General features: G+C 32.7%; 1 protein-coding gene across 1 annotated transcript in view; it reads left to right on the forward strand.

Annotated features, from left to right (window-relative positions):
• The window catches only part of LOC105320587 (uncharacterized), an 87,257-nt gene that overhangs the window by 69,587 nt on the left and 866 nt on the right, over positions 1-16,804 (forward strand). The window contains exons 31-48 of the mRNA XM_066086388.1: positions 755-874; positions 2,585-2,833; positions 2,960-3,193; positions 3,553-3,675; positions 3,961-4,221; positions 4,715-4,963; positions 8,773-8,895; positions 9,150-9,410; positions 9,928-10,176; positions 10,732-10,992; positions 11,105-11,128; positions 11,218-11,324; positions 11,650-11,711; positions 14,500-14,690; positions 14,809-14,908; positions 15,232-15,248; positions 15,372-15,498; positions 15,864-15,979. Coding sequence (XP_065942460.1) covers positions 755-874; positions 2,585-2,833; positions 2,960-3,193; positions 3,553-3,675; positions 3,961-4,221; positions 4,715-4,963; positions 8,773-8,895; positions 9,150-9,410; positions 9,928-10,176; positions 10,732-10,992; positions 11,105-11,128; positions 11,218-11,324; positions 11,650-11,711; positions 14,500-14,690; positions 14,809-14,908; positions 15,232-15,248; positions 15,372-15,498; positions 15,864-15,979 — 2,874 coding nt within the window. The remainder of the gene's footprint in view (positions 1-754; positions 875-2,584; positions 2,834-2,959; positions 3,194-3,552; positions 3,676-3,960; positions 4,222-4,714; positions 4,964-8,772; positions 8,896-9,149; positions 9,411-9,927; positions 10,177-10,731; positions 10,993-11,104; positions 11,129-11,217; positions 11,325-11,649; positions 11,712-14,499; positions 14,691-14,808; positions 14,909-15,231; positions 15,249-15,371; positions 15,499-15,863; positions 15,980-16,804) is intronic.

Here is a 16,804-nt window from a genome sequence, read left to right on the forward strand (position 1 = left end):
GAAGTATTGAATGTTCTCCTAAATTCATAATCATTTTACCAAAAAGAAGTAACAAAGCGATAGCGTTCTGAAATTTTAATATTTCCTGCTTAAACATCAATTCCAATGTAGAGCAACTTTGCTTTTACATTTTCCAGTATACTTGATATCGACTCGTTGGAAATAACTAGCGCATCATTTTTAAATCTGGGTATTTTTGTTAAACAGACATTTAGCAAATGAAAATAGGCATGTTGCCACTTTTTTCCCTTTTTTTCTCCCATATTCGCGTTCGCAATTTTATATTCTTGTGGTTTGATGCAAAACCGTTGAGTCGCAGTATTAAGTACTCGCCTAAAAATAAGGAATCTACATTAATACACCAACAAAAACTTATGCCTTGAAAAACAAATGTGTGGAAAAAAATGTCGGTAAAGGCCGCGCTCAGTATACCAATAATTTAAAATGTTTAAATATTAAATCTTGACATGTGGATTTTGTTTGATTCGAGTCATGTTTGTTAACGTAAGGATGCAAATGTCCACAGTTAACTTTAAAAAATGGAATTAAAGGATAGAAATTGGTTTGTTTACTCATATTAGCATTAACAGTTTTAAGAAATAGAGCAGTTGTTATTTATAGCAAATGGACGGTGAAATAGATTCATCCAATATTTTCTATAAATGCAAAAATACACGTATTATGATTTTTATCTTAGCGGGGGGTATCAATTGTGAGCTTGCTCACAGTACCTCTAGTTTTAATATGTTTATAGACATAAATGAGTGCCTTATTTCATCAACTTGTGACCACAACTGTACCAACGAGAATGGGTCGTTTACTTGTTCATGCGCTGTTGGATACCGACTAGGAAACGACGGCAAGAGTTGTAGAGGTACAATCTATCTATCTATCTATCTATCTATCTATCTATCTATCTATCTATCTATCTATCTATCTATCTATCAATCTAAAGCACAGAGAAATTCACCTTATGGAGCTACAATTTCTCTGTGCTTTATGTATTTATACTACTATATTAAAATAATAGACTCGAATTTTAGTTTTTAAAACCGAGAAATCGGAAGAATACTGTCTTTTGTTTTATATATTTTAAACATCTTTGGTACTTGAAGATTACCAATTTGTTTTTATTTTTTCTCAGTTAAGCTTTGCTAATTATTAATCAACGAAAATTCCTCAAAAAATCCCGGAAATCACCTGGATTTTTTGGATTTTACAATCTTGCGCTTGCGCAATACATTCACGCTAACAGGAGCTTTAGTTTATATTTGTTTCCACAATATCACCTCTCCCTGAATAAACTCAGAAATGATTATACAAATACGGGTAAATTTTCATTGGACTTTTGCTATATATTCTGTTCATATAAATTAATGATTTCTTACGAGAAAAAGTATAAAATAACAAATATACATTTCAACTAAGCACTTACGTCATCTTCGTGATGACAAAAAATATTTGATTACATGCAAAAATGTTACATTATATTTGTTAGGAGAGTGAAGATAGAATATGTTTTATCGTAAAAATGAATAATGTCCTACAGACCCAGTTTTACAAAGAATATACGTGTACGTTGGTGAAAAGGTGTTGAGTTCTATCTATCTATCTATCTATCTATCTATCTATCTATCTATCTAAAGCACAGAGAAATTCACCTTGTGGAGCTACAATTTCTCTGTGCTTTATGTATATCTCTAAAATTCCCTATGGGCAGGTATATGTCAATTGAAGAGTTATTGCAATGTCTGTGCTTTTATATATATATATATATATATAGATAAATCCAAGAAAAACCTCAGTGGTCGGTGAAATATATATAAAACTTAAATAAATGAATGAAAACACAAAGACTTGTATTACATTGACAACTTCCGGTAACAGCATCACATCTGTCACTGTTGTTCTTTTTACATTTGCAGTGATCTAAACATTGCTCGCCATAGGTAAACGGAGGGCATGCTAAAACGTAATGTTTTTAATGAAAGTGTCTTCAGTTCGTGTCTCTTTGACACCATCAGTATGGTCGAAATATTTTTGTCACATCGAGATTATGTAAAACAATGAAAGATAATTAAACAATTGAAATCAAACCTTTTGTAGATATATGAGTACAAGTCTTTGTGTTTTCATTTATTTAAGTTTTATATATATATATATATATATATATATATATATATATATATATATATATATATATATATATATATATATATATATATATATATATATATATATATATAAAACAAGCGTTTATTAGTTGAAATTCAGTATTAATTTTGTCCTTAAATTGATTCAAATATTCTATGTTGATTATTGTAAAACTTGTCCGATATTCATTTTGAGATACATAATTTAATAGCTGACGCTTTACAAAATTGCACTACATTGCAACACAACTTTGTGAAGGAGAAAACATAAAAGTAAACCTTTCTTTAATTGGGAGAGAGTGAGTTATAAATTAAAAGGAGTTTCTGTAAACCCTCTTGTGTCATCATTAGTGTACCCAATCTTTTGTCAAGATAATAAATTAATATAAATGGCTGTTTAAATTGACTATTGTTTAAATGGCAACATTCAGTATGTAAGCCGGGATTTTACGGAAAAAACTGTGAGAGACCATGTAGATGTGGGCGAGGATCAAAGGAGTGTAACAACATCAATGGGTGTGTCTGTTACCCCGGCTGGAGGGGGGAGACGTGTGAGGAAGACATCAACGAGTGTGGCAGCAGTCCGTGTACAGGGGAACACGAGGTTTGCTTCAACACACCAGGGTCCTTCCGGTGTAATTGTGTTCCAGGGTTCAAAAACAGTTCCGGAACATGTGACGGTGTGTATAATGATATAAGATATATCCTGAAATGAAAATAATGCTTATACCTGACGGGTTCAGAAGACAAAGACATACAGTATTATGTAATTTTAATCTCATTTATCTTTTTTTCTTTTTATCTAGATATTGATGAGTGTCAAGAACCACACATATGCCACCAGCTATGTAGTAATACAAACGGCAGTTACTTGTGTGGGTGTAAGGCTGGGTATGAACTGATTAATTCCAAGGACTGTGTTGATATTGATGAATGCGCTAAAGCTCGGTGCAGTAAATGTTCCAACTGGCCTGGAAGCTTCAAGTGTTCCTGTAGTGACGGTTACCGGCTGAACGCAACGACACTGAGAGATTGCGAGAGTATGTAACGTTTATATGTTGAGCTGTATCCATAGCGATAAATTGTATGATATAAAAATGAAGAAAGCAATTTTTGAAAGATTAGATTAATGCGTTTATATGTTATACGAAAAAAGTACTCATCAATTCAATTTAATTTAGATACAAATTACGTTAAAATGTAGAAATGCAAGCAAATAATCCTTTTGCATGTGCATACTGATAAATATTCGAAGATAAAATAACAAAAAACTGTTTTGGGTATTTCAACCGGAAAGAAAGATGATGTGCATGCAATTACTCTCTGGTTTCTTTCAGTCTGTTGTCTGGGTTTTAAATAAGTGAATGTATTCATTTTGCAAATTTAAAATTTTTTTAAGATGTCGACGAATGTCACGAAAACACTCACAACTGTTCCCTGAACGCAACCTGTACTGATACACACGGGAGCTTCAAGTGTAGCTGTCATATAGGGACGCACGGAGACGGCTTTAACTGTACAGGTTGTGTATAAATTTGACACATTTGATATTGCGATAGAGTGTGAGTTACTACTAGGACATCCTACTGTAACCAGCAAGTAGCTAAATTTTTCATTTTAAACGGTAACGCGTTGGTTTTTAATGAAAGTGTCTTCAGTTCGTGTCTCTTTGACACCATCAGTATGGTCGAAATATTTTTGTCACATCGAGATTATGTAAAACAATGAAAGATAATTAAACAATTGAAATCAAACCTTTTGTAGATATATGAATAAGTGTGATATTGAGGTCAAGCGTTTTTTTTAGCATGCCCTCCGTTTACCTATGGCGAGCAATGTTTAGATCACTGCAAATGTAAAAAGAACAACAGTGACAGATGTGATGCTGTTACCGGAAGTTGTCAATGTAAGACAGGATGGACCGGTGATACCTGTTCACAGGACGTGGACGAGTGTAAGGAGGGAATCAGAACGTGTAATACAAGTCTACATCAGGTCTGTGTCAACGACCCGGGCTCATCTCACTGCCAATGTCATTATGGTGGGAAGGATCTTGCAAACTGTAACAGTAAGTAATGGTTTAAATGTTTTAAAATGTGACGTGTTGCAAGCGGTGCAGGATAACCTGTAATTTCCCATTCATTAAAATTTTGAATATTTAAAACCCCTACCTCATCTCGACCCATTATATCAACATGCTTTCATGTCAAATCGATTCAACTGAAAATGAAAAAGAGATATTACAGAGATAGTTTAAAAACAAATACATGTTGGTTGTAATTCAGATTATTGGCAGCTTAAATAACTGAATACTTACTTTAGATTTTAGATAAATCATAGTGATTATTCTACAATATCAATAAATAATTCCTTGTTAATCAGTGTTATTTATATTGTGGAAGAAAGTGTTAATTAAATAAGTTTTTCTTTATTAGGGGAAACAGAATGTTGTAAATATGCAGGCGCCTCATTTATTCTTTTTATACGTTCATAAGTCTACAATATCAAAACTTAAATAAATGGTTATTGAAACTGATTATTGTTTAAATGGCAACGTTCAGTATGTAACCCGGGGTTCTACGGAGAAAACTGTGAGACACAGTGTAGATGTGGGCGAGGATCCAAGGAGTGTGACAACATAAAGGGGTGTGTCTGTAACCCTGGGTGGAGGGGAGAGACGTGTGAGGAAGACATCAACGAGTGTAACAGCAGTCCGTGTACAGGGGAACACGAGGTCTGCCTCAACACACCAGGGTCCTTCCGGTGTAATTGTGTTCCAGGGTTCAAAAACAGTTCCGGAACGTGTGAAGGTGTGTATGATAATACAAGATATATAATATAATAAGAAGTTACGTATACTTGACAGGAGCAGAAGACAACATACATAGTTATGTAATTATACCCCCGTTCCGAAGGAGAGGGAGTATACTGTTTTTCCCTTGTGTGTCTGTCTGTCTGTATGTCCATCCATAACAAAAGTTTCTGTCGCATTTATCTCGGCAAAAATTTATCGCAGATGCTTAAAATTTTTATACAGTGTTTGTTAAGGCATGCCATATCGTGGGATATATTTTTGTACCAATTGGACGTCAACTTCTTGTTAAATGACGACTTTGCTTATTTTTTAACCAAAATTTTAAAACACATTTTCGTCCAAGTTTTCTCAGCAACTATTTATCACAGATGCTTGAAATTTTTACACAATATTTGTATAGGCATGTCATATCGTGGGATATATTTTTATACCAATCAAACGTCAACTTCTTGTTAAATGACGACTTTGTTTATTTTTAGCAAAAATTTTTTAACAAATTATTGTTAAAGAATTCTCAGCAACTGTTTATCGCAGATGCTTGAAATTTTTACACAGTATTTGTATAGGCTTGCCATATCGTGGGATATATTTTTGTACCAATCAAACGTCAACTTCCTGTTGAATGACGACTTTGTTTATTTTTAGCAAACATTTTCAAACAAATTATCGTCAAAGATTTCTCAGCAGCTATTTATCGCAGTTGCTTGAAATTTTAACACACTGTTTGTTTAGGCATGCCTTACTGTGGGATACATTTCTGTACCAATCGGATGCCAGCTTTCTGTTAAATGTCGTCTTTGGTTATTTTGCATATTCACATCAGAACGGGGGTATCACTAGTGAGCATTGGCTCACAGATATCTTGTTTTATATGATTTTAAGCTCATCGAGACGAAGTCAGGGGGAGCTTATGCTATACCCTTGGCGTCGGCGTCCGGACTTGGTTTAAGTTTTTGTTGCAGGTCCTGTATCTAAGTTATTACTTGTCCTATCTTCACCAAACATTCATGGATGATGCATCATGACCTACTTATTGACTTGGATTCTGAATCTGGGCCATGAATTTCAGATGCTGCAGGAGGTTAAGTTTTTTAGAACAGGTTAAAGTTTTTGGAGCAGATGCCCTTTGACAGTTATTTTTAAGTTACTACTGGTCGAACTTCACCAAACTTGCAAGGATTGCGCTTCTTATGTTACTCATGCACTTGACAGGCCTGGATGCTAATTCTGGGCCATAGGATTTGCATTTAAAGCTGTTTTTAGAGCAGGTTTGATAAAGAAATCCTACTTGTTATTGGTTCAATCTTAATCAAATTTAAATAGATTATGCATCTTGTGATTCTGGTGCACTCCATGAGCTTGGATGCTCAGAGCCATAGGTTTTGGATGCCGGAGAAGGTTTAGATTTTTTAGGAACAGGTCACATGTGATAGATAATAGTACTATTTTAAACTTGCATAGTTGATTTTATTATTATATAAATGCAGAGGTAGCTTCAGATACAGAGCTTGATTTCAATTATCAAGTATGCTGGAAAACAAACCTCCTTCATGTACCACTCAAACTTGCTTGATAGATATGTTTGTCGTCAAATGATATAACATGATTCATATGATATAGTATTGTATGATATGATACCCTGTTGTATTATGTAATACAATAATATATTGTATTATATTATATTGTAAACAAAACATTTGACACCTAATTTTATCAAATATTTTGTATATATGGGGAAATAATATTGTATTATATAATATTAATAGATAAAATATTGTATCATATGATACGATATTATATAATATGATATGCATTTTATGTTTTTGTAATCATATTATATTGTGTTTTATTATATATGATATTGTATCCTATGATATCAAACTTTAATATATTAAAAATTATATTGTATCATATATATGATATGATATTTTATATGATTTTGTATAATATGATTGACTATTAAATCACATGAAATTGTATCATATGAGATTGTAATAAATAATATGTTTGATATTGTATAATATGATATTGTATATTATTATTTTGGAGTATTGTATAGTATGATATTGCATTATGAAAAAATGACAATCACAAACTGTCAACCATCTCAAAAATCCATAAAACGAAATACAAATTCAAAGCAGAGCAGCACGGACCTTCAAATAGATAGAGGTAGGATCAGGTGCCTAGGAGGAGTGAGCATCCTCTGCTGACAGGTCACACCCGCCGTGTGCTCTTTGTCGTAATCGGGGAAAAAACTGAAAAATTCCGTAGACAATTTGGTGATTAATTATGGTCTAACAATTAATATTATATGATACTAAATTGTATATTATTATGCCTCCTGTCAGTTTGTCGCTAAATATTCAATACTCTATTTTTGCATTGTATACAAAGGGTTTATATAGCGTAACTGTACGCTGCCGAAATAGAGCACGGGAAATGTTTTCAACGAAAATCTTATAAGCGCGGACTGCGGGATTCGAATTCCTGACACTAAAATCATTACGTCTTGAAGTCGAACGCGTTACCATTACGCTTCATATGCCGGTGATGTATATGAAGGTATTTATATATATAAAACATAGAAACATACGATTGATATCAAGCAATTGAAATTATTAATCTTTCCAAAAACACCTCATTATTGACGGTAATTTTATAAGTTAAAGTTTTGATAAATTTTTGAAGAGATCGATGAAAGATTTTTCAAAGAAATTCTACACGAGAATCACAAAAATGCTTTTTTAATGACGCTTGATAAAGAATGTACAAGAATAAAATTCATTGAGATTTCATCTGCTAAAAATTTTGTATCTCATTTCCTGAAAAGAACATAAACTTTGTTAATTTCTTATTCTACAACAACTTGATTAATTTGAAAAAACAAAGGCTAGCTTTTCCGGTGATTATTTTTATGGACAAGACTACATTCAAACGCCACAGCTATTTATAGCAAAGCACGTCAGTATATACAACAATCGGCATGATAATAACAATAGTGTGCACCATTTATCAAACCCTGACTACTATTTAGGCATACTACATGCACAACACAACACTATTATATAGATATATTATGTTATGATATTGAGTTATGTAACGAAATGCAATAATGTATAACATGATACAATGCTGTATCATATTATTTGATATAATGGTATATATTGATACAATGTCATATCATATGTTACAATATTACATTGCATCATTATATATTACAGTATTATATTATATCATATCATATATTATATGACGCAATATTGTATAGTATCATTAGATGCAATACTGCAGTATCGTATTTTATTTTTGTGTATTGATAAACATTGTATCTTACAATAGTGTATGAAATGAACATATGATTATCAAACAATTTTCTAACATATGAAATACAACATTGTGTCAAACCACACTACAATATCCATAAATATGCCAAATCATTAGCTATTATTTTCATATAATATGATAAAGGCTGTGTCATAAAGGTAATGCCTCGTATCGGTGAGCTTTGTAATCTGTGATTACCTATGTTTTTTTAAAAATTTTTTCTAGATATAAATGAGTGCCAAGAGCCACACACATGCCACCAGCTACAACTACTAACGGAAATTACACATATATACATTTCAATGTAGAACTGCAAGCATATAATTTATTTGCATGTGCATACTAATAAATAGTGGGTATTTCAAACGGAAAGAAAGATGTTGCACATGCAGATACTCTCTGGTTTCTTTCAGCAATTGTTGTTTGGGTTTAAAATAAGTTACTTTATTCATATTTTAAATCTAAATATTTTACAAGATCTTGACGAATGTCACGAAAACACCCACAACTGTTCCCTGAACGCCACATGTACTGATACAGACGGGAGCTTCAGGTGTAGCTGTCATATAGGAACGCACGGAGACGGCTACAACTGTACAGGTTGTGTATCAATTTGACACATTTTATATCGCTCTAAAGCATGAGTTACTACTGCGATCTCCAACTGGAACCATCTTATATCTAAACTTTTCATATTAAACGGTAACGCATTGGTTTTTAATTAAAGTGTCCTCAGTTCGAATCTAGTTGTGACCATCATTATAGTTGAAACACTTTTTTTATCTCAAGATTATGAGTACACCTTTTGTAGATTTATAAATAAGTGTGATATTGACGTCAAGCGTATTTTGTAGTATGTCCTCCGTTTACCTATGGCGAGCAATGTTTTGAAGAATGTAAATGTGAAAAGAACAACAGTGACACATGTGATGCTGTTATCGGGAGTTGTCACTGTAAGACAGGATGGACCGGTGATACCTGTTCACATGATGTAGACGAGTGTAAGGAGGGAATCAGAACGTGTAACACAAGTCTACATCAGGTCTGTGTCGACGACGAGGGTTCATCTCACTGTGAATGTCTTTATGGTGGGAAGGATCTTGCAAACTGTAATAGTAAGTAGTAATGGTTTAAATATTTTAAAATGTGACGTGTTGTGAGCGGTGCAGGATAACCTATAATTTCCCAGTGTCAAAAAGACTTGTACCCAGAAATGTTTTCTTTCTAATACTTTATTTAGATTTAAGACATTTAAATGCCATCCTCATCTCGAACATTGGAACTACAAACATTATTATGCATCCACGTCAGCATGATTCTACTGAAATTAAAAAGGAGATATAACAGAGATATTTTAAATGCAAATACTTGTTTGTAATGAATTACATATTTGGCAGCTTGTTTTAGGTTTTAGATCAAGCATAGGGAATATTCGACGATATCAATAAATGATTCATTGCTTATCTTATTTATATTGTGGAAGAAAGTGTAAAAAAGGTACTTTTTTATTAGAAAGACAGCATGTTGTAAGTATGCAGGCGTCACATATATTCCTTTTGTACATTCATACGTCTACAATATCATAAAGAAATGATTGATTTAATTGATTATTGTTTGAATGGTAACTTTCAGTATGTAACCCGGGGTTTCATGGAGAAAACTGTAAGACACGGTGTAGATGTGGGCGAGGATCCAAGGAGTGTGACAACATCAAGGGGTGTGTCTGTTACCCCGGCTGGAGGGGAGAGACGTGTGATGACGACATCAACGAGTGTGACAGCAGTCCGTGTACAGGGGACCACGAGATCTGCTTCAACACACCAGGGTCCTTCCGGTGTGATTGTGTTCCAGGGTTCAAAAACAGTTCTGGAACGTGTGAAGGTTTGGATGATAATTCTCGTTTTACCACAAAGACGCAGTGATATTCAACTATTACTATTTCTTTTTACGAAGATTATAATTTAGCTTTCTAAGTGCAGCATAAATAAATGTAAAATTCCGAAGAGAAAATAAGCATGTTAACCATCCAATTGCAAAGATACCTCGGTATTATGATAAATGTAACTTTAATTTTCAGAACAAAAACCTAACACTACGTATGGAAGGATAAAAACAATTACAAAACTTAAAGTTTTGAAAGTTCTGGTTTCTGACAAGAACCTTAAAATCTGTTCATAATTTCAATAGAAAAATATCACTTTTAACCAATCAACTGCTGAGTAAGGACCAATCTCAATGGTATTGATAGTAATATCAGTCTCTAACCAAAGTATTTTCAATACGAGCCTAGTAATAATCTTTGATCCTTAATTAATTATGGTCAAAAGACATTATGTCGTATGAAGCGTACCAAAGCCCCAACGATACGATTCTTTACATTTCTTAAAAAATTTTCTATTTCAATGTGTGATTACAGCATCAAATGTATTTTTTCAGTCTGTTCTCCGTTCACTTATGGCACAGAATGTTCAGAGGACTGTAAATGTGAAAAAACAAAGAGTGAGAAATGTGACGCTGTCACTGGAAATTGTCACTGTCAGACAGGATGGACCGGTAATACCTGTTCACAGGACGTGGACGAGTGTAAGGAGGGAACCAGAACGTGTAACAGAAGTCTACATCAGGTCTGTGTCAACAACCCGGGCTCATCTAACTGCCAATGTCTTTATGGAGGAAACAATCTCACAAGCTGTATTCGTATGTACTTCTTTCAGCACCTTTAAATAAAACTGCATATAGGTCAGTTTTGATTTAATTTGGATAGAAATATGCGAGTTATAAAATGAGTCATTCATATTGTTGTTAACAGGTCCCAAGCCAACAATTCATATCAGTAAGTAAAGGAGTGAAATAACAAAATATTTTCATGAACCACCATTTTTAAATATATCATAAAAATATTTTCAATTATATTTTCTTAAGATACATCACAGGTCAAAGTAAAAGCGGAAGTAAGATTTGACATAAATGCTAGTAGAGAGGACTTCGTGAAACATAGTGAGGAATGGCGAAAACAGATCGAAGAGACGGTAAAAATTGAGTATTTTATCAAAATCAGACTTTATACAATATATTTTTCACATATTTGCTAGCATAATAATTTTCAGGTTAACATGGTTTAATTATTTTTTTCTTGCTTTGCTGCGTAACTTCGTGGTACTATAAAACCAACACAGCAGTTTATAATTTCATATTCAACGAAAGGAATCTTTTGGTTCCTGCATGTATAAAATGAATGTTATAATGAATGCAACTATATTGTAAATTGAATAAATCGAGGCGTGTTGGCTTTGTTGATAAAATTCATATATCAATAAACACATGTTCTGAAGACAATTTTCGTTACAAAAATAGCTGATGAAATTCCACCGGGACACTGTTCCAGGATTTTCAACTCTCGTCGTATTGTCAATAAGGTAAATGCAGTTGATGTGTCGGTAGAGGCAGTCGGGGGGGGGGGGTCGTTTCCGCCTCCTTGGTAGACGGTATAATAGTGTAGTGACAATACTATCAAAATTTAGATTTTAATGTACCACCCTACCTCACGGCAATTTTGTCCTTTTTGAAAGACATAATATCAAGTCAATTTCATATCACTCGTTCGTAGAAATGTCTATGGTCAACATTCAAGAAAATAAAAGATCAAAGATAAATGACTGAAATATAACCAAAAATATACAAACTAAAATAATTTGTAAATATTCACAGATAATATATCAATTTTGAATATTTTATAAGACTTTTGTTTTTGTTAGTTGATTTTATTGATATGAAACAAAAACATTTGCCTATATTGTCTGTCTGCCAAACACGCATGGTTAAGCATGATTAAGCGTATTCTTCAAATAATTATACTTTTGAAGTTTGAAATTCCACATAAATTAGAAATATATACAACAAAAATTAAAATAACAAGAAAAGCAATGAAGTTAAATAACTTAACATGTTTATATATTAAGTAATAATTAATTATCACTTCAAATTCATCGAGATTTTTAAAAAGTGATCCATGTATATAAGAATAGTTTATGTCAGGTAGAAGAAATGACATGTTCTATATTTTTTCATCTGATCGCCTTTGTGTATGACCTCGTTGGAAGTAGTATGACTTCAAATGTCAATAGAATAGAACAAGTTATCAGTTTTCTTGACGTTTAACTATTGAGACTCAGAGAAAAGCTGTAAACAAGTAATGAATGCCTGAAACTTTAATATGCAATGACTTATTTAGAGCCTCAATGTGTAATTTTGAAATAAGCTAGAAATAAGATAAGTTTTTAATATTGAAATGTCAAAGCTTTTTCTAATGCATTTATTCATTATCATTGAATTGAAAATCACAAATGACATTATCTGTACAAAATAAACATACTAGTATACGTATCAACACGCATTATACGTATTAAGTAATTAAGTATGCCATTTTAATACAATATCATATAGGCCTATTGTCCTTAAAATTAGTCTCAAACCGTTATTTAAGCTCTGTAATATACACAGTTTAATTCTAATAAAAACTGAGTTTTCTTCACTGGAACAAGCACAATTTATTAAGAAAAGGTTGTGCCACTGAGATTTTTTTCCTCATATTTGTAAATCATACTTTTGAGCAATTAGCTTAGTGCAGTATCCGTAACAACAGATAAAGATTAGCTGAAATGCAAATTTTCTAAATGTTAAAGAACTCCATAAAAATGGAACAAATCAAAATCAACGTATCAGACTAGTTAAATTTTTTTCATTTTTTATTGATGAAATGTAGTCACAAACCAAGAGTACAGTATTGTTCGCTTTTCTTCTTCGTATCTGATAAGAAATATCTGACACACAGATTTACCGATTTCAGGAATTATAACTTTTATTAGATTGTATTCCTAGACATCTTCAACTATTTCGTGAAAAAGTCATAAAGACAAGTAAATAAAATTTATTTTAAAAACATCTTGACAAACAATCTCACATACGCAATCTGCTTAATATTTCTTCACTTAGTCTAAATAAAAAGCTGATTTTCTAAAATCGGACAAAACTGTTCAATTAAGGAAAATACGTCCTATCACCGAGTATGTAGATTTACGAAACTAGAAATATTTTTCATTTGTTTGTCATCACTTCACTGTGTAAATTGTCTACACAAGGCGTGTAACACTATCGCATACATAATCATTCTTGTGTTCAACAGTTTATTAATACCAGACTTTGAGTGGATATATGTTTGTTTTATTCACAAGACAAATATAAATACTAGTACTCGCATCGGACTTTTAGGTAAACATTACTATTATATCAAGAAAATATCGTAATTCAAAGTTTGAATGATGAAGAACAGCAATGGTTGACAACATTAGACAACGCCAAATTTTCATTTTTCCCATTAATAATATATTTGACTTGAGAAACATTACCTACGACGGGACAAAAATGTTTAAAGAGGGTCATATCTTTATGAAAAAATGACTTTCAGCAATGAGGTATGCCGGTCCTCTCTCTTCTTTGTGATTGGTAGAAAATACATGATGTGAAAATTTACATTTATTTCATTATAGTTGAAATATTATTGGGAGCAAGGAAGATACTTTTCTGGTTATCTTTTTACGTATGACACAGTTTTCGTAGATTTCAAAACTTAAAAAGTGGGGAAACGAAAACACAATTAAAATTTTCATTAATGAAATTCATGCTTTTATTCATTAGTACAACTACTTGAAAGCAATATTCTATAATATATTGAAATTATTTTCTTCTTTCTTTGTGTATCAATGCTACCAATTGTACCGTTTTGTAGCAATCGTATCTTCTTGGGCCTTTCCGCCAAGCTCGAAAACATATCCGAGCTTAACGGAAAGATCAAGGAATGTATTTAAGATAAAATAGCTATTTATTATAATTTTAGAAATAACTTGGCATTTTACGCCTAGGCTACTCTTAATTTTAGTCGCACGCTTAAAGAACACATATAAAAAAAATTCCACGCGCCCTGGCATATAGAGAAAGGGCGTATTTATATAAAAAAGGGAATAACATTTTCTTTTATAACTAATTGCTGTTAAAGAGTTTGCTCTCAAGAGGGTAAGCTTTTTAAAAAAGCTAAACTTGTGAATCCAATAACTGTTGAAAAAAAGTTGAGTGCTAGTTTGATGTGAAAGAGTTGAGATACCATGTCGTTTGAAAAACAACCATTCATTATTGATATTACGTTGATAGGTTAGGAAGTCTCTGGGCGGACTATGAAATCATTGGAACAAAAACACAATTGAACAAAAATAAGTTCGAAGCTGGCGTGGCAAGCAGTATGTCGAAAATTCTTAAAGGTGAACACACGTTTAATATATTGAAGCAAGAAACTCGTATCATCGGAGTTACCATGAAGGATAATAATGGATCAACAACAATGAGTGAGCAATCTAAATTTTGCCCTACAGTTATTATTTTAAAATAACAAATTAATGTTTGAAATTCCATTTTGTTCCATCATGCTTATGAGCTGTGCGTTTAAACTTGCTTCCATTGTAGCTTTTACAACCCCTACGTCGCCTTGCTATTTGCTGAAAGCGTTTTACGAATGTCCTTCTGGGTACCATTGTGACGACTCCTTAAATAAAGCAGAGTGTGTGTAAGTATTTATGTTGTTTTCTTAATTTGTTGTGTTTCTGTAGCTATATGAAATGTAAACATTTTCTCATCTATACAGTCTTTGTTTTGCATTCATTATGATTATGTATCGTTCATCATCTCTTTGGACATTTTGTACGTTTAATGCGATCAAATTTGACTCCTCTTGTTAACATAAAATGCATCATTTTGTTGCATAAAAGCAATGGTGTCTTTCAAAAGAAAATGTTTATGTTTCTCATAAAAATGTAGGTTTTACACATTATGATAAGGGGGCGTTGATTATGTTAAGAGTTTTTTAAGTTCCTATTCTTTTTTTTACAGATTAAATGACTTCTCAGGTAAACGGATTACTTGTTCTTTTTTCACCAAAATTCATACATACAGAAACAGAGGCATTTTAGAATATTCGTTTCTCTGACAATGGTTTTTGCTAAGTCTCAAGAAATGCCGTTCTCGTTCAGATCTCGCTATCATCACAATCTCGGTTGGAGTAGGCGTTCCCGTTCTGATAGCGGCAATTGTGATTATCATTCTGTGGAAGCGGTACCAGAGGAAGGCTCGGAAACTGAAAGAAAAATCTGGCCACGAGTTAGTAACATACAATGTACCATTGGTTAATAACAAATAGTCGTATTGTCAATGCTTGAATAGAGATTCAACAGTTTCCTATAATGCAGAAAAATATGAAATGATATAAGAACAAGAAAGAATTTTGTAAAATAGGAAATAACACACTCATTGTATGTTAAGTTTAAGATATCTAACCTGAGGATCATTAAATGTCAAGAAATGAAATAATACTTTTGGGAAATCATTGGTGATAGTTCTTTAAAGTATGTTGCGATAACAGTTGCTGACAAAATAAAACGTGCTTAAAAACTAGCACGTCATTGTATATTTTGTATGTGCCAATACATTGTCAGGTATTTTATCGTGATCAATACTTGTTACAGCGAAACTATCCCTGTGACGCTTGCAGGGAAGATTCCACGACCCAAACACTCGCCTTCAAGTGAATATGACTTCATAGACTCGCGGTCTTTGTATGATGGCAGGTACACTGACTTGGGTAAGAAGTTGTGTAATGGCCGGTACACTAACATTAATTACATGTAGCACAAGGGTCATCTGATGTCCATTTCTGCATAATTTATTATTCCTAGCGTACGTAAGATCTTGTGTGCTAATAAGTAGATCGACATTGGTAAAAACTTTACGATGACCGGTACACGCCGACATAAGTAAGAAGTTTTGTTGTAGCCGGTACGCTAACATAGGTGAGAATTTGTATATAACAGGTACATTGAAATGTCTAAAAAAAACTTATATGATAACTGGTACACTTACAAGGGGAGGAACTTGTATGATAACCGGAAAATTGGCATGAATAAGAACTTGTATAGTAATCGGTTAACTGATACAGGTACGAACTTCCATGATAGCCTGTAAACCGACATGATAAGAAATTCTAGGATAACCGGTTCAATGACATACATGTAAGGACATAATCTAACTTTAATAAAGTTAGTCTGATAATATTCAATTTGGTTTTTCATTGACATAATTCAAGAGAGATAACAAGAGGAGAACATGCACCTTACAAGTAGCATGAGTGATTTAACAATTATATAAGTATGAATATTTTAATGTATATTATGTGTATTAATCATTATAACAATGTTGTATTGATTAAGAATGAAAGCCAGGACATCGTCAGATAATTCTTTTTATTTTCACCTCAATAATTTACAAATTGTTCAGTCTTAGCAAAGTGTGGTTATTGGTCCTCTCCGTAGTTCCTTACTGTTTCTACCAATGTTTGAAATAGTTGTTACGGTTGTCAATATGGTTTAGGGTTTTCTTTTAATATTCATGGATCTAATTTTGGTGACTG

Source organism: Magallana gigas, chromosome 5, assembly GCF_963853765.1.
Source record: "Magallana gigas chromosome 5, xbMagGiga1.1, whole genome shotgun sequence".
NCBI classification, from domain to species: Eukaryota; Metazoa; Mollusca; class Bivalvia; order Ostreida; family Ostreidae; genus Magallana; species Magallana gigas.